This window comes from Pinus tabuliformis, chromosome 3_2 (assembly GCF_031772625.1).
Source record: "Pinus tabuliformis cultivar Carrire ecotype Pingquan chromosome 3_2, CPIR1, whole genome shotgun sequence".
Taxonomy (NCBI): domain Eukaryota; kingdom Viridiplantae; phylum Streptophyta; class Pinopsida; order Pinales; family Pinaceae; genus Pinus; species Pinus tabuliformis.
In genome coordinates this window covers 1,280,211,190-1,280,235,297 of record NC_142302.1, presented here as the reverse complement: position 1 = coordinate 1,280,235,297, position 24,108 = coordinate 1,280,211,190, and the positions used below count along the sequence as shown (strand labels likewise).

At 39.8% G+C, this 24,108-nt stretch overlaps 1 protein-coding gene across 2 annotated transcripts in view; it reads right to left on the bottom strand.

Moving 5' to 3' along the window:
• The window catches only part of LOC149185416 (V-type proton ATPase subunit a1-like), a 270,968-nt gene that overhangs the window by 77,344 nt on the left and 169,516 nt on the right, over positions 1 to 24,108 (bottom strand). For both annotated transcript variants that reach the window (XM_089417936.1, XM_089417938.1), the window contains one exon: positions 642 to 795. In XM_089417936.1, coding sequence (XP_089274062.1) covers positions 642 to 795 — 154 coding nt within the window. The remainder of the gene's footprint in view (positions 1 to 641; positions 796 to 24,108) is intronic.

The following is a 24,108-nucleotide window of genomic DNA, read 5'->3' as shown; positions in this document are numbered from 1 at the left end:
GAGTTTTCCTTTCAAGCTTGCAAACATTGCACACATAGTAATGCTTTCAATCATTTCAAGTGTTGAAGTAAAGATGAACTCTGGTGACCATATTGTGTGAATAATCTTAGCTTTATTTGAACAGAGTATCCTTTCTTGTAACTCCAATCCAAATAGAGAAATAGCAAGTTTTATTGAAGTTGGGCGTCCAAAGGCCATACAAGGAAAAGTCGTTCATGCGGAAACCCCCTTGGGGTAATCTACATACACCCTGAAGTATGTGAATACGGATTGGGGTGAGAGTCATCTGTCTTCCAAGTTGCCATTGATTTGTCACCTGTGAAGGCCTTGCACCTTCTTAGTGACAAAATGGGTGGTAACAAGATACACAGATCATTATAATAAAGAAATAGATAATGAAGACATTCAAAATGGGAAATGATACAAGATAAATATAACTAACAGAGTTAATAAAACTTGTTTAAAAGTATGTACATCGGCAAATATTAAATATCACCATGAGGATGTTCTTCATAAATGCGAGATCCAAGAAAAAACAACACCAAATTATTTATTGTCTTGCAGCTATCAATAGCATAGTTCTTATTCATAAGCATTTGAGTCAAAGATATAATTAACCTATGAGGTTCGCGTAATCATACCTGACGTCCAAGTTTTTTCTCTCTACAAATGAGCACCAATGTTGCAATCAATAAGCATAGGCCATGACCCCAATCACCAAACATAACAGCAAACAAAAATGGAAACGTGATGATTGTGTATACTGTAGGATTTGCTTCCCGATACTTCGCCATGCTGCAATCCTCAAAACAGACATGTTATTAATAACAAAGGATTATCTATTTTTCTGACAATTTGTCAGGAAACAAAATAACCACAACATAAATCGTGCAAAGCGAAATTTCATTTGAATTATAGATAATGACATTCAAAGTTTGCATTGCAATATTCAACAACATTTACATTATCAATAACAGAAATCGATAATCAGAACAGACAACAATTTTCCACAACAACCAAAAATACCTGTAATTCCATCTCTACACGACAATATAAATATAATAAGATCTATTGTCGCAATCAATTCATGTTGAAGCAATCAACATATTTTGACATTATCAGTCGACAATGTCTAATAATAACTAACTATTTGTGCTTTTCAGTTTTTAAAATCTTTTGGGGTTAGCCAAGCATGTGCCCACCTCAAAAGGAAAGAGATACTTAATTTTAAATTTTCTAAACAATGTCAAAGTATTTTCTGATAGAATTAACGGTCATATCATTGTACAATGATAGGTATTAGTACAACCTGTTAGTACTATACAATAAAGTATTAAACTATTAGCATTTAAACATAAGTATGTCATGTCCCCAATAAATAATTTTGCCAAGTGAAATCCTCATTTTTGCAATTTTGGCATTAGAGAATATTTTGGCATATAAAACATAGGAAAAGTAAGTTATGGAGGCCCCACTTAATTTTTGGAGGAAAAAATAGAAATAAACATTAGAGGAAAAGAAAATATTTTTTGTTAAGTGAAATATGGGGACTGCCAAAGAAGGAAATTCAACCCCCTTGAGAAATTTGCACTAGAAGGAAAAAGAAAAGAAGGGGAGTTCGAACTTGTTGAGAAAGGGGACCACCAAGGGAAAAAGGACCAGCATCTATAAATAGCGCAATGGGGCTCCACTTTTGAATCGTTTGCTCATTATTTTTCTGAACATCGAACTCTCTCTTGGAGGTTGTTTAGCACATGAGAAGAAGAATTGTTTAGCTCAAGAGTTTCAAGTGAAACTCATCCTCATTTCAGAGAACTTCGAGTGTCTCCCTAGTGAGGCTTTGGGGGAGTCTATTTCAGGACTTCTATTGGAGTTTATAGCAAAGATTCACCCAGAAATTCGTTATTTCTGGGTGCAGAAGACAAACCCTTGAGGTTATTCGGAGCAGCATATTTCTATTACATTTGTCGGGTATTTGCAGGAGATTTTCTACTGGTTAGAAGAGGAGTTTGGCACCATTTTTCAGAGTTGTTCCTGCATCTTTTAGCTGGGCCGAATTTTCTCTTATAGAGCCTGCGGAGGGGTTGGAGAACAGAGTTTTTGTTGGCGATTGGTGTTGGTATTTGTCGGGAGTTTTTAGTTGGGAGGGATAGCTATTTGCCGGAGGTTATTTATGCAAAATTTCTCAGCCATTTGTAGGAGAGTTTTATCATTTCTTAGCAGCTTCTATCTGGTTGGGCGCAAAACTGTGTAGGTAGAAATTCGCTCTATCTTGAGCATTTTGGGTCAGCTGGAATTAGCTCAAACGATTTCTAGGTTTTGTTGGTTTGCTTGTGAAGAGCCTATAGCCAATTTTATAGAATTTTCCGAGCAATATTCGGACCATAATCGTACATTCTTATAGTAAGGTGTATTGATGGTTAGTTGCGCAGTTTGCATCAGATTGTGTGTTCAATTTTGGCTTGGAGTTAGGCCAAATCTTTTCTGCAATTTCAGATCGATCTGAGCATTATTGAGGTAAGCATTTCAGTTTCCTTCCAGTAGCAGTTAGCAGAATTTCTGGGCAGTACGCAGATTTTGTGAGAGCCATTTCCAGAAATTGGATTAGTCACTAGTGAGATCCCACCTAGCGTTTCCCTAGCTTGCATAGCAGGCCCAGGTTCTATCATTCCTTCCCATTTATGTACTCAGATCTCTATGTTAATAAAATGGCTCAGTTGTTTCACTCAATTTCTTGTGTATTTTGACGTGCATGTTTGGAATTTGTTTATTTTTGTTGTTTCTTTGTACATGTCTCTGTTATTCATTGTAAATTTCAATTTGGAACATTACAAAGTACCACATGACATTAACAAAAAGGATTCAAGACATGTTATGTGCATCATTCTGACTTTACTCATAATGCTAGTTAGTAGTTATGATGTTTGTCATGTTCAAGAGGTTGTGTTTTATCGTTTTAATTTTTAATATTAAATAGTACATTACCTTCTCTTTTCTCTTCTCTGCAACTTTGAACGTATTTGTGTATGTGAATAGTGAACTAGTATCAAAGCTATGGTTTTAAGGCAACTATGTTGATTTGGGGTAGCATCGGATGTGCTCTACCCATGAAAATTGGTGGAGAGGCTAAAGCACATGAGATCTCCAAAACCCAGAAATGGTTTGGGAAATTCCACCCAGTTAGAGAGATATTAAAATAATTAATATTTTTAATGGGTTCCTAAGTCTAAACTTAGGAAAATAAAAATATTAATGGGTATTAATATGAAACTAGGCAAGAAGGTTCCAAATGACATGGATCAAGCCAAATCTAATCTTAGCCGTTGATTAAAGATTTAATCTCGGCCGTTGAAGACTCAACAGAAAAAGTATAAGAGGAGGCTTGAGGGTTAGTTGGAAACACACCAAGATTGATAAGTCAGTTCGATTTTCTAGAGCGGGGTTCGCTGAGAAAATTCGAACAAGTGATCTAAGTTGCAACAAGGGGCAATGAGTACATAGCAGAGAAGCACAGATAGTGCCGAAGGACCAGCACAAAGGCAGAGGAGGCTACGCAGAGCCAGCAGGAGCCACACAGAGAGCCAGAGGGATTGCACAGAGGCTACCAGGGCCTGCATAAGTGACGCAGAGGGCCAGAGAGCCTGCACAGAGCATAAGAAGGTTGACACAGAGGGTTCCAAGCTGACGCAAAGGCCAGGAGGGCTGACGCAGAGCCTCAAAGAGAGTTTTCCGTGGAGCAGACTTGTCGAATATCTAGTTCCGAAAAGAGGTATTACTACCAGAGTTATTTCTTTGTTGGGTGAGCCAGTTTGACACCCAGTTGTACTCAATAAAGTTGCTTAGTAATAAAACCCTCATAACTGTTGCACTGATTTTCCCAAGCTGGGTTTTTTTGGGGACGATTGTCCAAAAATAATGGCGTCCCTTGTGTGTTTGTCTATTCTTTCAGTTGATGATTTGTAGATGGTTGAGACTGCATTTGTGTTTATTTTCAGTATTTATATGGTTAATTAACTTGTTAAAAAATTAAACAAGTGAAATAAACTAGATAGTGCAGGAAGAATTTCTAACACATCAGAATTAGAAATTTCAACATGGTATCAGAGCGTTGCAGATCACAGGAGAGGTGAAGGCACCAACGAAATCAAAAAATTTGCAACAGAAACAGTTGTCCCAAGAGACAGAAGTTCTTCCTAAGCAAAAAGCGGCAGAGAAGGAGTGACACAGAGGGCTTGCATCATCAATTCGAGCCAAAGAGAGGGCCAGCGTAGAAGCAATGAGGCAGAAGAGGCTCACGACGAGCCACGTCATCCTGCTCAACCAGGTAGGAGTGACGCAGTTGGCCAGAGGAGCAATTTAGCCTTGCCAGGATTGCGTAGAGCTAAGTGGCTCAGTTTCTTCAGCTGCTAGGGCCTAGGAGCTGTGGGAAGATTGTGGATTGTGAAGCTGGTGGGGTGTTGTTGTTGTCGAAGTAGAACAATACCTAATGGGACAGAACCAAGGCAGAGGGAGTCGCTACTTAGGCGAATTTCTAGCCAAGGAATCTAGATCAATGTTGCAAGGGATCAGAGAGGAGTTGTTCGACTGTTGGCAGAATGATTTCTAGGAGGGAAATCGAGACTCAGAGGGAGTCTAGGAGAGGATTTCCAGGAGGGAAATCGAGACTCAGAGGGAGTCTAAAAGAGAACTTCCAAGAGGGAAGTATAGACTTAGAGGGAGTCGAAGAGAAGAGCGGAGATGGCAATGAATGGGCTGAGGGATCAGGACAGGTTGGATGGGGCATCCAACTTTGTCATCTAGAAGGCCAGGATCCTGTCTGTTCTAGATAGTCATCGCATCAAGGCCTTTGCGTTGAGAACCGTGGCTATCCCAGTCGACTTAGCTAATAACGAAAGGTATGAGGATGCAATGGCCAAGGCAAAGTGCATAATACTTGATGGGGTCAAAGATCATGTAGTTCAGCATATTTCCGAGAAGAATACGGCAAAGGAGATGTGGGATACCTTGACGAAATTGTATCAAGGCACTTCCGTGCAGAGGAGGATGCTACTGGAGAATCAGTTGTGGTCGTATCAGATGCAGAAAGGGGTGCAGATAGATCTAATCCTCAACAGGTTGCAGGAGATCCGTGACCAACTTACTTTAATAGGGGCCACGCCGGATCAAGAGTTTATGGTGAGGACCACCCTAAATGCAGTGGGAGACATTTGTCCAAAGCATTTTGGGCAGAGCAATCTTCCAGGTTGGGAAGAGATGTGGGCAGCTCTTCGCCAAGAAGAGACCAAATGACTAACCAAGACGGGAAGTAGCAGCAAAGGTGGTCGAATCAAGAAAGAGGAGGAAGATGTTGCATAATAATAAAACCCTCAGAACTGCTACACCATTTTCCCAAGTTGGGTTTTTCGAGGGACAATTGTCCAAAAATAACGGTGTCCCTTGTGTGTTTGTCTATTCTTTTAGTTGATGACCTGTGAATGGTTGAGACTGCATTTGTGTTTATTTTCAGTATTTAAATGGTTAAATAACTTGTTAAGAAATTTAACAAGTGACATAAACTAGATAGTGCAGGAAGAATTTCTAACGGGTTAGAATTAGAAGTTTCAACAGGAAACACAAAGTGAAGGAATTTCATCAGAGAATTATGAGCGAGATATAATCACCACTAAAAATATGGTTGATGTCTAGGTATTTGCTATTGTTTTATGCTTTTTCAGCCATTAAAAAATTATTTGTTGACCTCTCCTTGCTTACCTCTTTGATAGTCCACAAGACTTCGTTGGCCTTATCCTTTATAGCTTATTTCTTGGTAGTTATATGTTATTGGATGTTGTAAATATGCATATTATTAAAATCATAACTGATTAAGGTGTTTCTTAAGTTTAATGGGGTTGGTGGAAAGTGTCCTTGAACATCTATAGATCTCATCTTGGCCTCCAAGGCTTTACTAGTACCTTCTTCCATAACATTTAAGCTCCTACCACCCTTAAGCCTTCCTTGATTATAAGATCTTTCTAGGCGATATTGTCTAGAAGCGCCTTAGAGAGCCATTTTCCTTTGCAACCCTAGTCATCCAACCCTTATGCCTCGCTAAGGAGGCCTTCCTTGTGGGGATAAAATCCAACCACAAAACAGCAGGAGGCCATCAAGGTGACAGTAGTGGTTGATCTCTTGTTAACCTATGACCTAGGTTTCCTGGTGAAGCTTTGCACTAGGATATCAAATTTTGTTGTAACACTCCCCGAAAGCTATTATGCTTAGACTCAAATGAGAAACAATGTGCCCCAAAAATACTTCGCTCAAACTCATAGCGGAATTGCTCATTGACTCAATGGATGACTTGACCCAATGATGCCAGCTTAAGCTGCATATACCCACATTATGCAAATAAAATTTGCATGTCACATTGTGTCCCAAGATTAATCACCTGATCCATGGTGAAAACCCTCTATAACCAAGGTTTAATGTTCTTAATTAAACTCTATGCGGAAACGTTTAATTAACTATCCAAAGTCTTAAACTTTAGTAGACCTCCGCTTATTTCTTGATCCTTATAACTTAACCCTTCGGTAATCACCTGCGCATATTAACCATACCACGGTCTTTAGACTTTGGTTAAACTCAAACTTAACCCATAATACATTATTCCGCTCATTTCTATTATAACTCTCCTATATAGAAATATTCCATAAACCAATTTAAACCTTACCTTTCCGTATACCGATGCTCCCTTTATCGCGTTCAATCTGCACCGTTGATCTGTCTCCTCGATCCGATAGTTATTGCGTTGTCTGCTTACTTCTTCAGACTGACTCCTTAGCGCATTAAATCTCCACTGTTTATTCCTCCTACCTCAATCCAACGGTGATCGCGTAATCTTGCGCAGATTACATGTACGATCGATATTAGACCGAGAGCGTGTGAGAAAAGTGGTTTTCTCTTCCCACTGTGTGCTACGTGTCAACCCCTAAGGCTAATCGCATAGAATTTAGAAATACCATTTATAGCCTTGAGCTCGCGCGAGAAACTACTTACTGATGTGATAAGTACCCTATGAGTGACCTCAGTAAAGATTTATTTAACAGAAGGTATTACAGACTCATGTGCTGGTGTGTGTGTGTTCTGTGTTATTGAAACAACGGATCGATCAGATTTCCAATACACAGACATTTTGAATGGAAAGACAGCAGAGAAATGCAGTAAGCAGACACAAAGACAAGCAATTTTTAATAAAGAGTTCACCCTATTCTCCAGGGCTACATCTCCGGTCCAGCTTCAGTGGTGGCCTTGTTTTATTATGTCTTTGAGTTGAGAAATTACAATACAGGGACTCAATATGAGTTCTCCTAAAGCAGATTTTTGCTTGGCAGGGTGGTTCTTGGATTCCCCAAGCCACTTAGAGTACACAAACTCTTGTTCTTCCTACCCGCTCTGTGACCCTCAGTCTATAATGGAAAGAGCCAACTGTGATGCTCAATCCGGACAGATTCCTCTATGGGAAGGCTTGATTCTTCAAGCTCTCTGGTGCTCGATGCTGCCTGTGGTCAGCTCGGCCCTCTGTCTCCTCTGCTTGGCTTTACTGCTCTCTGTGCTCAATCCTCCTCTTAGGGTTCACTGTTCACTGTCTCTCTTGATCACTTGGACTCTTTGAGCTGAATCTCCCTTCTGATCTCTGATTCTCCCATTCGACTGCCTCCGTTCATGGCTTTAGTCATTCAATCCTCGACCCGTCTGTTTCCTCTTCTTCCTGCGTCGATTCGCCTGTCGCCTGTGTGCTTGGAATTCCCTGTTCGACGTCAGCATAACGCTCAGGAAGTAGCCACGTGTCTCCATCGGAATTGTGCCAGCCCGCTTGTCGATTTGTTGCTTTCTCCATCGTGGCGGTCAACGGATTCCAAATCCTCTTAAATTGCGGTTTTATCCCCTGTCAGTTCCGCTCTGTCTATCGGGCGCAATCTCAGCCGTCCGATCTGGGCTCCTCCAGATCCAACGTCATTCGCACGTCGAGCGCGGTTGACTTGCTCGACCGATAACGCGCGATCGCAGCGGTTTTTCTCTCTCCTCCGCTGCCACGCGTCGATCGTCGATTGTGATCACTCTGATTTCTCCAAAACCTCTTACCATTCAAGGGCGTCCCGATCAAACCACCGGTTTCCAGGCCGTGGGTCCCACCATCGTACATTAGCACTTTTTCCTTTTTCCACCCGCGGTCCTTTGGCTCCCCGATGTGACCGAGTTCTTAAGCCCAACCATTTCGACCCTATTTGCCCAGCAATACGCGTTATCGAAAACTAGCTCCTTTTCCCATTTTGGGGCTCCCAGGGGCTATTTTGACCTCCTGCGCAATCTCCATGGGCCTCAGTCAGCGCGCTTTGACCGAGGTCCTCGTTGTTCCACGCCGGCTGCCATGGCCAGTGGTTCAAGGTGTTTTCGATTGCTGTTTTGGATTCTTCAAGGATTTGTTCGACCTGTTTTAGTCATGGTTCTATGACAGTCATTTATGGATCCGATTCGGATCACTTACCGCCTATGAAGACTGCGCCACTATTCAACTAACACGTGGCTTAATCTGATCCCTTCACTTCTTGACTTTATTTTGCATGATAAGATCTCTACCATTCATCTCACACAATCTCGTCCGTTGATCTGACTGATCCAACGGTTCCTGTGCACGGTTACTTCATTTCTTCGTGCCTTTCCTTTCCTTCGTCTTTATGCGATTTCTCAGTGTTCTGGTCTATTCACCCGACTCACCTATATTTTCCTTTGTGCGTTTATCCCTTCTGAACTTGTTCAATCACTTCTAATTGTTGTACTCCTCCTCTGTGCATTGTCCTCTCTCTGTTCTTCTATGTATTAGGTGTTCTCCAAGGTTTCTGGTCTTTGGTTGTTCTGCAACACAACTTCCTCCTGAACTTACTTCCATGTACTCTTAAACACTGTCACTCTTGAGCTTCAACTTTGATCCTTCAAACGGATTCAAACGATCAGATCACAATCCTTCATCCTCCACTTCTTCTCTGTGTTCTGCTTAATTCCACCTGCATACATATACTATGCAGAATTACTCTAATTCACACACAATCTATAATTCCATCAATCAACACACATCACACACTCAGGAATCGAAGTCTCTGTGTATATATAAACAAATAATTACATAATGAGTCTCTCTCTCTCTCTGGCCTGATTTTCTAATCAGTGGCCTTTTCCCTTTCCTACCCGTAGGCTTACAATCAAACCCTATCTAACTCACTACTAACTCCTAGCTAGCTAACCCTCTTCTATGCCTTTTAGGCTTACATTTATACAAAAGGTTCTATAACCCATTTCCTGGTTCAGATCCTTAATCTGCTCATCAAGTCCTAAAATCTCTCAATGATCCCTTGAGGATCTCAACAACTTAACTAAATCCTAAGGATTCTCTTTAATCCCCAAAATCATGAAACCAATTCCTAATCTAGGATTTACAATATTTCAAAATCTCTCAATCCTCACTAATCACTCATCATCACTCATGTTCTCCTACATTCGAGAACATTTACAAATATGCCTCACAATACTTAATTAATCCCTATTCTTAATATCTCTCATTAAAATCACTCAAAACCTTAATAGTTACATTAATTTGATACATACGAATCCAACTTCCTTGAAAACACAAGACCCCCTATGTCTACTAAAATATAATGATATTGTTGAGCTGGATGCTCCTGCATCAGACTCCCAAGGTTAAAATAATCATGATCTCCTAATCATGTGCTTCCGACCTTTGTCCTCCTAGATCCCATACTTTGTTCTATAGTTTGTCTTTGGTTGTCTCTCTTCCTTTATGATGTTTTTTTGTTGTTGTTGTTGTTGTTTGTTGTTGTTATCCAGGTCTCCATACTTTATGCGACATTGCCCCACTAGCTATGCTCTCAGAGTCTACTGCTGTCTTTTTCTTGTTGTTGCTTTGCTTTCTTATTGTTGTCTTCTCCTTTTGAGGCACTTTTCTCATCAATTCCATCATCAATTCAATTTCTATGTCCAACTCATTTCTTTGCTGGACGTTTTTGTCTTCCTCTCTTACATATCCTTTGCAATCTTCATCAAGCTCTTTCTTCCCTACTGGTGCTTTCAGCCATTTCTCCAGTAGCTCCAATTATTTCTCCCATTCATTGATCCTTTGATGAGAGTTTAGTCCTCCTTCTTTATTGATTGCCTCAACAGCTTCCATGATTATCTCCATTGTCATCATGATGGAATGATGATCCTTTACTATGTTTTCAGCTAACATAGTCTCTTCTTCAAGTTTGCCTTTAATCTTCTGCTGGTTACCTTCACTTTAGAGTCGTTGGATCCTTACTACCTGTTAAACACACATGGACAGCACAAAAGATATGAAAGATAAATCATGTGAGTTCATTTTTTATTAACAATAGATGTACATTTATAATACAATGTTGTGACTCTTGGGTTTCAGATCCCAAGGTCTCTTGGACTGCTTAGTCTTTTCGGCTTCCACACTAACCCTTTAGGATTAGGTGTCCAACATTCCCCCCCTTAATCCGAAGGGTTATGTATGAGTCCAAGAAGAGAGCTGTAATACAAAATGTGCAAAAATGCATGGCAACACTAGGCTGAATGTGCTCTATGAAATGTTGGTAAAAAAGGGCGGTGGTTTAAGGATGACCACCAACACTGGAACGCTTAGTGCAGTTCCCGGAACTCTTCCAATACTGGCAAGAAACTGAAGTTTTCTGCTAGAGGAAGTGTTCTCAATCTGTGATGGTTTAAGGATGACCAACAACTCTGGAATGCTTAATGCAATTCCTGGAACTCTTCCAAAACTGGCAAGAAACTGAAGTTTTCTGCTAGAGGAAGTGTTCTCAATCTGTGATGGTTTAAGGATGACCAACAACTCTGGAATGCTTAATGCAATTCCTGGAACTCTTCCAAAACTGGCAAGAAGCTGGTGTCTTCTGCTAGAGGAAGTGTTCTCAATCTGTTCACGGGCATCTTTGTCTCTGGCTGCAACTCTGAAACTGGTGTGGCAGGTTGTAGCTCAGGCTCGCTTGATGTGACTTTGAAGCTTGTAGATGACCATCATTTTCCCCCCTGTCAGGTACAAGGTGAGAAGATGGAGAAAACTCAACTGCAAGACTGTTCAATACTCTGGAACAAGTTCTGACATGTGTTTGGAATATCTTCTTGGCTGTTGATGCCCATTGCCAAGAAGCGATCCATCCAAGATGAATCTTTGTTCTTGCAGGACGTTTGTTTTTGAAGCATCTGTGTGAAGAATGGCTGGTTTTATGACAGTGCTTACATGGATGAAGATCAAAACAGTGATCTTTCAAATGGCCAACTCGGTCACAGTGTTGGCATTTCACGATCTGTTGTTTTTATTGTTGTTGTTGCTGTGGAAGAGGGGCAGAATCTGGAACAGCTGAAGTTGAACTGTCATAAGGAGCAAGTGAACTGTCATGAATGAATCCAGCACTCTGAAACTGAATGGGCTTGGCATAGTCTGGAATATGAAAGGACAAGTCCTTGTCATATCCAAGACCAGTTTTGTGCTTGTTGTGGACAAGTTGTTCCCAAGGTCTGATGATGGGCTTGGGAAGTGCAGACTGAGTTTTTGCATCTGCATATACAACTGCTGCTTTATTTGAATGAACTGTACCATTATTAACATGCTGCTGATGGGTGGTTGTCTCAATGTTCTGAACAAAAACAGGTTCAGAATGGTGTCTATTTTGATGTAGCTCTTCTTGCTGTAGCTGTGATTCAAGCTGCAAAAAATCAATCTTTTCCTGTGCATTTTGTAAACATGTCTGAATTTCTGAGAGATATCCTTTGCTGATTTGTAATGTGTCATCAACAGTGGATTGTATAAGAGTTTTCATGAACTCTAATACTTCAGTAATTGTAGCCATTTTTCTCAATAGAAATGCACCACTAGAAACTTGTTTTGGAGTGAAAATGTACCCTAAATAATCACAATGCTTGCAACAAATAGCAGACAATCACCCCAACAATTAAAGCAATCTTCTCATTAGAATCTGTTGAGAAAAACAAATTTGTTTGTTGCACATAAATTTATGCCCAAACTGCACAATAGGAACAAGTAAATTGAACAAGCAGCAACTTTAAATTGAATTGGATTTTTCAAATACTCCTTCACTTTCTCGGCCAGTGGAAAAGAATAGTCAACTTCAATAGCGACTGCTAATACATTCTTGTAACTATTGATGATAGCATGTGGAGCAGCTGCAATTGTGGGAGTTGTACATAATCTCATAAACTACAAATGGCTTGCTGTGGTGTGAAAATGATGATCTTCCAGAACAGAAAACAAATTCCTCCTGTGGCAAAGCTCTCGGTCGCTTTGTCTTCAATATAATATGATAAATGCCACCAAAAATCTTTAAAAAGACTTTGATATCCAATGCCCCACATAAAATTCAATGCGTTATGGTAAATTCAAACTTTATTGTTTAATATAGATGGACTCTGCAAGTTGTTACTTCTGTTGCCGTATATATTATAATCTTGCTGTGAGCAACAAGCCTTCAAGAATAGTTTTCCCTTCTCTGATGCCAGCTCCTGCAGCCTCCTCTGAGGTAAGGGCCTTCTTGCTGATTATCCTGGTTCTGCTGCCGTCTTGTGTATCAAACACAATCCCAAAAGCTATCAGGGCGCTGGAACAGACAAGGCCTGAGATTCCAGCTATGGAATACCCAACTCAGAAAATGGCAAAACAAGGAGAAAGAGACAGATACCAACTTGCTTTACACAATGGGAATTTTTTTTTTTTTTTTTTACAAGTATCACGATTCACAATGGAGCAATCGCGCAACAGCCTGATAACTCGCTAACCATTGCTGCTGAACAGAGTCAATTTAAGATTTTGTACTATTACCAAATTGGTTTGTGCAAATACGAGGCACAAGCAACCAAGTTATCTGTGGAAAGAATCAAACTTCTCCATAAGAGATAGAAAATAATGTCACTTTCATAGACTTAGTACATGTCAAAATTAGCAAATTGGTGAGAGACTTGCACTTGAAATGATGGCTTCCTTAAATGCAGAAACAATGCCAACGAGAATTTTGTAATAAACTTCCAACTTTGATACTATATAAACACCACTTGCAATACGCATTTTTTTTACTGAAAAGAAATGAGAAGCCCTGCAACTGGAGTCCCGTCGAGTCTCTATATTATGGTTTGTATGCAGCCCAACGTTACAAGTACTCAACCCCTTCTCGTACTGTTACCATGTTAAACACTAACAATCCAAAGATAGCACTCAGGATGCCGTCTATCAGAAACTGGAACTGGTTGTTATCTCTTTCCAGATGGCATTGCAGAGGAATTACAACAATGAAACGACAGGAATTGCAGAGTTGCAATCACAGGCTACACAACTCAGAAATGAAACTGAACTAGGGAGACATAGACATGTCGTTGAACAGACTAAATGGCTTGATGGCCGCAGCAGACATAGAAGAGAACTGTCATCTTCAAATTCAGTAAGGAGCTCAATACCGGTAAGCGATACAGATATGGAGAGTTTGGATCATCGCGAGGCCTCTGTTAGTGGTGCAGAAACAAGCAACCAATCCAGAAGAACTCCAGCGAAAAGGACTCAAAGCTTCATGAGGTTCATAGTAACCAACAATCATCCAGTATGCGCCTTCGACAGAAGGATTGTGTTACAGAGCAATTATCACAGAAGAGAGCTACGAAAAAAATTCAGGCTGTCAATTCCAAAGAGAATTTCCCGTCACAAAACAAAAATCCTAACAGAGAAATTAGAAAATTGAATCAACCAAAAAGAAATCAGGGTCCAGTGGGATCTGGAAAATCGTCTTGCAGTTCCAGTCGTTCACCATTAGGAGATATTGGAAATGCTTCTCCATTTAGGACTCGGAGAGCAATTTTTCCTTTATCTAGTGACGAATCATCTGGATTGGGCAGCGTCTGAATGTGGAAGTGCTGAGAAACCAGGTTAAGTTGGGCAAACACTGAGGATCTCTCTATCTCCCGGATAATACTTGCCCAAGCAAATTGTAGAGTAATAGTAGCTTTCCTGTGTCAGAATCCGGCAGGTCGAACAGTCGCAGCGTGTCAGTGGACAGAACGACAGAGGCAGAGCAGAACAGTAAACGACGCGTTGCAAATGACATTGGCAGAGAGGAGCGTTTCGAATCAGGTCAGCAGCGTGAGAGAGGGCAGCGTTTAATACCATTCACTGTCACCATGTCAGGCACCAGTATTCATGCGTAGAGAGGCAGTAAAAAAAACGCACCAGTAACAACGCTTCTATGCATTCATCAACGCTTAGGTAAAAAACGCATCAACGCTCAGGTGTAGAGCACATTCAGCAGGGCAGAGGTGCAGGACTGACGTGCACATAACAGGCCACAGAAAAACAAGTGGCTCTGATACCATGTTAAACACACATGGACAGCACAAAAGATATGAAAGATAAATCATGTGAGTTCATTTTTTATTAACAATAGATGTACATTTATAATACAATGTTGTGACTCTTGGGTTTCAGATCCCAAGGTCTCTTGGACTGCTTAGTCTTTTCGGCTTCCACACTAACCCTTTAGGATTAGGTGTCCAACACTACCACCCTTACATCCTTACCCTCTTGTTGCTTATGAACTTCCATCTCATCTCCAAATAACCTCTGTTCAATTTCTTCGATCACAGCATCACACTCATTCATTCTATTCATTGTTCCTGCAAACAAACTATTGGTTTGTAAATTAAAACACTCTTCTGTCTCCATGACTTTTAGAGACTCTCTTCTGTTGTCAAATATTGTTGTAACCATCTCTTTTCTATTGCCACATTCTCCTAGAAAATTCTCCAGCAATTCAATTTCCTCTTTACATTTAGCAAGTGTTTTATCACAATGCTCTTCATTTCCAGCTTCATCCTTTACATGGTCACTATTGCTCAATGATTCAATCGGATTGTCTTCCATAGACAATTTTGTCTCATTCATCTTCACAGAAATAAGTTCCTGTTCTCTCCTTACGTTTTCAAAAATCAATACTTCCTCAACTCCATGCTGTGTAACAGTATTTAAGAATTGTCCTCCTTCAACACTTATAATCCTTGTATTCATACAACAATTGTTAGTTTGAAAAATGTAAGGCTCAATAGCCTCAACTAATGTTTCACATATCAGCTCTTTAAGTTGAACTTCATCTCCTTCTTCCACAAGGAATTGTCCTTGTTTTGTAACAGCTCCAAATATCAATTCATCAATAATTTTTTTTTTTTTGCAACAATTCAATATGTTCCTCATTCAAGAGGCATTCTACATCATACTCTGCTCTAGAATACTTATCTTCTCAGAAGTACTCTTCATCCTCTATCAGTGCATCAGTACACTGATTCAAGTTCTCCTCTGAACTCTGGTGACTTTTATCAAATTTTATGATAGCTTCATAAGACTACCAATCCTCTGCAAACCTGCAAACACACCAAAACTATTAGATTCAAAAGTATAAGGATTGATAGCCTCTCCCGCTACCTTTGTCCACATTTCCTCATGCTGCTTTGAACTATCACAATAGTTCATTAACCTCCATCCTTCATCTTCACCCAGAACTTTCCCCTGTTCTGCTTCACAAATAGAAACTTTTATTTCCAACTCAGCTTCTCTGAGTTTTTCTACTAACGACCTCACTTACCTCTGATGTAGCCTTCTATGTAACTTAGACCACTTCACTGCGTTTTTCCTCAAGACCCAACCTTGTCTTTGGTTTTCCTCTAGCATCCTTAATACATCGAGTTGTTCTTTTAACTCCGCAATCTCCTTGTCAAGCTCCTCTTGACTCATTCTCTTGCCATTTGCCTTGGCATCCCCCTTCTTCACTTTTATTTTGCTGTGGTCTTCCTCAGAACTTTTGTTACCTCTGTTATGACTATCAGTAGTCATCTCCTTCTCTATCTTTATGATTTCCTCACTCACTTACTATGAGTTGTATTAAAGCCTCTACAACAGCAAGTCCTCCCTGCTGCCACTTACCTCACCAAGCTTTCCTCTGTACTTGGTCTTTTGGCAAGCACTTGGTTCTCTATTCTCTCGAACCTCTTGATCATTTCTTTCTGCTCCTTCTAGGCTTCAACTCATCTGCACCTTTTAAGAACACAACTGTCCTCTTTATCCAACCTCTATTGGAATTCTTCAAGGTTCTACCACATTCTGCTTTCATTCAGAAACTCTTATCAGCTTCCTTCATCCCTTAGCAATTCTACCCACATCCTCTGTGGAATTGCCTTTATGATCTTTCTGTGAACTGCAACAATACCTCTGCAGTAACAAGTCCCTCTTGCTACATGATACCTCACTAAGCTTCTCTCCTCTAAGCTCAGTCTTTCAGTATCTCTCTGGTTCTTTCCTCTGGAACCAATTGAGCACTCCTTCCTCTAGGTTGTTGCAATCTTCTCACCTTCTTATGCCGCTACCTTCAAGACCTCTGCACTATCTTGCCCTACCATTCACCTGCACTTTGAATGGATTGTTCTATGTTTCCTTTGCATCTGCAAATTCTGCTACACTTTATCTATGTGTGCCCACTGTTTTTCAAGTTTAAAATCCGATCTCCTCTTGCCTGCTTTCATCACTATTCACCTTCAAAAATTATGTTCTAAGTTTTCTCAAAGAATTCTTACACGCAGAATTTATTTGTTCTGCTCCAATACCAAATGATGCTAGCCTAAGCTGCATATACCCACATTATGCAAATAAAATTTGCATGTCACACTATGTCCCAAGATTAATCACCTAATCCATGGTGAAAACCCTCTATAACCAAGGTTTAATGTTCTTAATTAAACTATATGCGGAAACGTTTAATTAACTATCCAAAGTCTTAAACTTTAATAGACCTCCGATTAATTCTTAATCCTTATAACTTAACCCTTCGATAATCACCCGCACATAGTAACCATATCACAGTCTTTAGACTTTGGTTAGACCAGACTTAACCCATAATACATTATTCCGCTCATTTCTATTATAACTCTCCTACAATAGAAATATTCCATAAACCAACTTAAACCTTACCTTTCCGGCATTCCACGAACCTTTGCACATATACTAATGCTCCCTTTATTGCGTTCAATCTGCACCGTTGATCTGTCTCCTCGATCCGACGATTATTGCGTCGTTCGCTCACTTCTTCAGACTGACTCCTTAGCACATTAAATCTCCACCGTTTATTCCTCCTACCTCAATCCAATGATGATCACGTAATCTCGCACAAATTACATGCACGATCAATATTAGACCAAGAGCACGCGAGAAAAGTGGTTTTCTCTTCCCACCGTGTGCTACGTGTCAACCCCTAAGGCTAATCGCATAGAATTCAGAAATATCGTTTACAGCCTTGAGCCCGCGCGAGAAACTACTTACCGCCTATGAAGACCGCGCCACTATTCAGCTAACATGTGGCTTAATCTGATCCCTTCACTTCTTGACTTTATTTTGTACGATAAGATCTCTACCATTCATCTCACACAATCTCGTCCGTTGATCTGACTGATCCAACGGTTCCTATGCACGGTTACTTCATTTCTTCGTGCCTTTCCTTTCCTTCGTCTTTATGTGATTTCTTAGTGTTCTAGTCTATTCACCCGACTCGCCTATATTTTCCTTTGTGCGTTTATCCCTTCTGAACTTGTTCAATCACTTCCGATTGTTGTACTCCTCCTCTGTGCACTGTCCTCTCTCTGTTCTTCTGTGTATTAGGTGTTCTCCAGGGTTTCTGGTCTTTGGTTGTTCTACAACACAACTTCCTCCTAAACTTACTTCCCACGTACTCCAAAACACTGTCACTCTTGAGCTTCAACTTTGATCCTTCAAACAAATTCAAACGATCAGATCACGATCCTTCATCCTCCACTTATTCTCTGTGTTCTGCTTAATTCCACCTGCATACATATACTATGCAAAATTACTCTAATTCACACACAATCTATAATTCCATCAATCAACACACATCACACACTCAGGAATCGAAGTCTCTGTGTATATATAAACAAATAATTACATAATGAGTCTCTCTCTCTCTGTGCCCTGATTTTCTAATCAGTGGCCTTTTCCCTTTCCTGCCCATAGTCTTACAATCAAACTCTATCTAACTCACCACTAACTCCTAGCTAGCTAACCCTCTTCGATGCCTTTTAGGCTTACATTTATACAAAATGTTCTATAACCCATTTCGTAGTTCAGATCCTTAATCTGCTCATCAAGTCCCAAAGTCTATCAATGATCCCTTGAGGATCTCAACAACTTAACTAAATCCTAAAGATTCTCTTTAATCCCCAAAATCATGAAACCAATTCCTAATCCAGGATCTACAATATTTCAAAATCTCTCAATCCTCACTAATCACTCATCATCACTCATGTTCTCCTACATTCGAGAACATTTACAAATATGCCTCACAATACTTAAATAATCCCTATTCTTAATATCTCTCATTAAAATCACTCAAAACCTTAATAGTTACATTAATTTGATACATAGGAATCCAACTTCTTTGAAAACACAAGACCCCCTATGTCTACTAAAATAAAATGATATTGCTGAGTTGGATGCTCCTGCATCACCCAATAAAAGCTACATAAACTATTTAAACTTTAATAAAAATATATATACTCACTTACATGAAAGTAAATCCAAACCATTGGCACCAAATATGCAAAGTTTGCTAATTTATAACTCATATAGGATGCAAATAGTAAATACGCAAAACTTCAACGAGATACACAAACATTGAGGCTCTAAGTATGTTGGGTTGTGGTTTACTAGTTTATACGGGATGTCGCCACAATATTGACCCAAGTTCAATCCGACCAACATAGAGCCTTGGAAATTTTTCTTTTCACTAAGTTTCATGGTATTTCATATGTAGCATTCATTGGAACATTTCAAAAAATCATTGAGGTTCCAATTCCATCCCAGTGAAAGTGTCCTCTAGAAAATGTATTCACTGACTCTCCAAAACCCAATCTAAGAAGGGATCAAACTCTTGCTAGATTCTCGGATTTGCAATACATATTTGTTCAACTGGTTGTGCCCCAACTGAAAATTTTACTACACACAGACCAAATCATTCAATTGTTGTTCTTCCAAATTGTGTTTCTTCTTCAAGTGAATGCACTTAACCATACACTAGTTGTACTCATGCCCAAAAGCAGTATATCTCCAAGGATCTGAATTGCAAGCTTTTGCAACTCAAGGCAATGCAAGCCAAATTGATTCCAACAATAAGTTGCAATAAGAAAAAATTTAAAGAAATGAATCAATGATAAATAATATATTTCACATTTAAATTTTTAATTCTAGAACCTAGAATAATGAACTATAGAATGTAGGATCCTTATAATTGCATATATGGTTAGGTTTTGTCTCTTTGTCGAATAACCACTTGTCAAAGCCATGGGAATGCCTTAAACAATAAAATGATTGCAATTTTAAATATAGCACTGTCATATTGTTTTAACCAAGACATTGACAAACTAAATATACAAGAAAGGGTGTTTAAAATGCATGAACTAAGTTTCTAATGTGCACAAGGTTTCAGTAACAAATCTCCTTCAATCTTATTGTAAACAGGTAAACAGAAAATGCAAGTCAATTCCTTGCTTAAATCAGCTCCAAATTTGCTTGGATGGTTGGTGAATGTGACGATTCCAAAACTTCAAAAACTTGCAATGAGAAGCGCAATGTTGCAAACATCAGCATCAAGATAAAATCAACAAGAGTTTGAAAAACCAAAAAGTTGTAAAAATTGAGAAAATATTGGTACAAATCAGCAAACATCAGCAAAAATAAGATACCGCAAAAATGTCAATAAAATTACCAAACATCAGTGAGGCCAAAAAATCGTGATTTCGTGATTTTTCACAATAAAATCAAGCTGTTTGCAACATTGGAGAATTGTATGAGGCAAAAGAAAGCAACATGTGTTTACAAGGATGGGTTAAGAGTTTTAGGGGAATTAGATCAGATTTTAGGGGAGTTATTTGTTTCTTTCCACTTTTTTGGTTAACTAGGCCTGTAAGTAGGTGTCCCAACCCACCCCTAGTCAGAATATTCACCAACACTAAACGTAAGGGTGAATCAGGATTGGGCACTTTTTACCATTTTAATCATATCATTTAAATTTTAAACATTAACAACACTATTCAATAATGCATAACATCATACACAGTACACAAGATTTTTACGTGGAAACCCAAACAGGAGACAACAACGAAACACTTTTAATATATATCTTGAACCCTCAATCCATGTTTACCCATAATTCCTCCCTGTATGTTGTTCCTAGTGTTGAAAAATGTGTAACAAGGTTCGGTCTTCATAAATATGAAATTTACTTTTGTGTTGACGGTGTTGCACCCGCCAACATTCAGGGGGTCTCCCCAATATGAAGTCCCAATTAGACCTCAAACCGTTTGATGTAGGAGCCCCATCCGGAATACGGCCTGGTTGCTGAAGCAGTGGGTTTTAATGATGTGCCTTGGCTGTAATAATGCATAGAGTGGTGTATTGGTGACTTTGGGGAAACATTGTGTGACTCTGCAGAAGGTCAAATGCATTGTGTGAAAGGTTCTAACACAAGAGGGAAAAATGAGTGAGCTCCTTAGAAGCCTGTAATAGTACGCAACCTGAAAGGAATAAGCGAGCATAAAGACGTCACGAGTTAGCCTGCGAAATAGTTCACACGTTAACCATGACGGAAATAAACAACAGCACGCATTCAACAAGATTCATACTAATGCAAACAAAATAGTTTATAAGCGTTAGCATAAGTGAAATAACATATATTGCAAAACATAACAAGAATAGTCCTACTATATTCACAACATATGCATGAAAATGTGCCAGCTCTGCGCTTTTATTGAAGTGAATGTTCCAAGCATACATATACCATTGACAACCCACTAGCTCCAATAGTGGAACATGAAGTCAACACCTACTCCTCCAAGGAAATATACTCCTTCTATGCTACGGAGAATCCAAGGCTCTCAACAAACTCCCAAGCTCCTGATCCTAAGCTAAAAACCTAGCCAAAAGCTTGCCTCCCAAAATCCCTTTACATGAGTCATGAGCACATATTTATAACAAAAGAGGGTGACGACTATTCACTTCCCCTTTGTGATTCTTGGATTTCCCACACGACTCTTCAACTTCTTTACAACATGACACTTGAGTTTCACTTACAAATTAATTACAAAAGAATATTACAATACACTCGTACCCATATAAGACAAAATTGGGTAGAGCCAACTAGACAGCCTAATAAGACAAAAGTCAAGCTCGATTTTGGGGAAACTCCAGCTCGGCAACTTCGACTTGTCGATTCTCGGTTACATGCTAGTGCCAAACTTTGTACTACGTGGTGACTTCCCCAAACGGGATCAGGCTGAAAGCGGACTCTAACCTCCATGGAATCTGGGTACACAGATTTGGAACCAGTATGAATTTCCTTCTTTAGCAGGAGTTGTTGATTTGGGGTAGCATCAGATGTGCTCTAGCCATGAAAATTGGTGGAGAGGCTAAAGCACATGAGATCTCCAAGACCCAGAAATAGTTTGGACAGATTGTACCCGGTTTGGGAGATATTAAAATAATTATTATTTTTAATGGAGTTCCTACGTCTAAACTTAGGAAAAATAAAATATTAATGGATATTAATATAAAACTGGGTTAGAAGGTTCCAAAAGTCATGGATCAAGCCAAATCTAATCTTAGTCGTTGATTAGAGATTTAATCTCGGTCGTTGATGGACCAACGAGAAAAGTATAAGAAGAGGCTTGAGGGTCAGTTAGAGAACACACCGAGTTGATCAAGAATTCGATTTTCGGGGGCAGGGCTTTGTTGGACACCTAATCCTCTATGGGTTGGTGTAGAATGTGAACAGCCATGAGAGTCCAAGAGACCTTGGGATGTGGAACCCAACGGTCACACGAATGTACTATAAATGTATATCATTGTCAAATAATAGATGTACTCTCCTCCTTATCTTTAATATTATGTTGCTGCCATCTGTGTGTTTAACATGGTATTAGGGCGGGCGATCTCCTGCCTTGCTCAAGTATGAGCCACTTGTTTATGTGAGCTTATTTTTCTATGGTCTTTCTATACATGTCAGTCCTATACCTCTATTCTAGACTGCCATCTCTATCAAATCTCTGTTGTTGAATGAGTTGGTCGAGAGTTGAACGTTATACCATACCTTGAATTCCGTCAACTGCCATAATACGCTTTGAACGTTGCTCTTGACGCTAGGGCCCGAGTGTTAGAGTGGTATTACCACTTACCACGCTGCATGCATATACCACGCTGCCCATACCTTCGCTCCCACTCTCGTTGTTTAACAGCTGCGCTTTCAACTGCGATTTTAATATATATAACCGCCATGCTCATACTCAGCGTAAATTTTGGGAAAGCCATCAAGAAATGAATGGTCGTGATGTTACTTTCGGTGACTTTGTCCTCTCAGCTTCCACAGCTAATTAAAGTGCTTCCACGCAGTTTCACACCAAGGACCCTTTCCAGCTTTGCAATGATCTGTTGAAAGGCGCCCTGAGCGGGATCTGGAACGTTGGGATAAGTGTTAGAGCTGGCCGGAATGGTGGGAATAAAACGGTATTGGACACCAGAGCAGAGACAAACATCGGCATCGATTTCCCATTTCAATAACTTGCCTCCAGGATGATGATCGCACCTGCAATCGAGCTCAATAAACGCTAGGCGATTGTGCGCACCAGTGACCTTCTGGTCCATATATTCTCCTATTTCATTGCTGCGCAGAGAAACGCTCCTTCACTCAGCGTTATTTGTGCCATTTCTGTCCTGCCATTCTGAATGTGCTCAGTTGTTTCACTCAGCCGTTTCTCTGTAATAATCTGCTCAAAACTGCACAGTCAGCCTGAGATGTTCCAGTAATCATGTTCTTGATAAAATCACGATGGCCAGGGGCATCAATCATAGTGCAGTAGTATTTAGTTGTCTCAAACTTCCATAGTGCAATATCAATTGTGATACCACGTTGGCGTTCAATCACACGCCTGTCAATTCCCATGATGAACTAAATTCACCTCCAAAGCGTTCAATCACACGCGATATGGGTTTTCTCCTTTCCCATGATGAACTAAATTCTCTTACAAAAACAGTTGCCTGAGTCTGAAGAATCAGAAGCACCGCAGAACAACTTCACAGCGATGTGGAGAGCAGAGAGACTCGCACAGGATGAAGAGGACAAAAGATTGATATCAAAGCCATTGTTGGTGGAACACCTAGCCTTGCATGAAACCAAGTTATTGGACTGCTCAAGATCCTTTGGCATCATTATCTATTAACTGATTTGGGTATCACCTCATAATCGCTCTCAGACGCCGAAAGGAATTGCTCCTACAAGGCTAAGTTGTTCAGTTGAGAACATGGGAACCTCTTCGCTCAACAAAGCCAACGATTCTTCGTCTGGTCACCAGTAAAGTAATTTGAAGGATCTAGTCACGTGTAAAACAAGCTATCCTCCCACTGCCATTGGTTCCTTTGTTTGTAACAGAGGACACTACTCATCAATGCCAACGCTTCCCATTCCTCGAAGAAGAGAAACAACGAATATTATTTGGGTGTCCCTGTAAAGTCATTTGGGTCGTGCAACGTTTATAATATACATTGAATATCCAAGCTCTATCAATGGATGTAACGACCAAAAGTCATATACGCGGCGGAAATATTTAAAATACTTCGTAAACAAAGATATGCATCGTACGGCAGTAATTGTAATTGTATATTGAATAAAAGAATTGATGATAGAATGAGTACAAATGAAAATGAGGGTCCTGTATATATAGCCAGGTAAGTACCCTTTCACAAACAGGCATGTCTCTAAGACGTGCCTTTTCATAATTAACTAACTAACCATTACTTAATTTACTTTTATTTATTATTATGATTATTATTTATTATCTATTTTTATTTTTTTTACATAATTTATGTTCATAACATTGCCTTCTCCTTCAAAAAGCTTTGTCCTCAAAGCTTGTTGATGAAAGGGCTTGATCTCTTTTCTA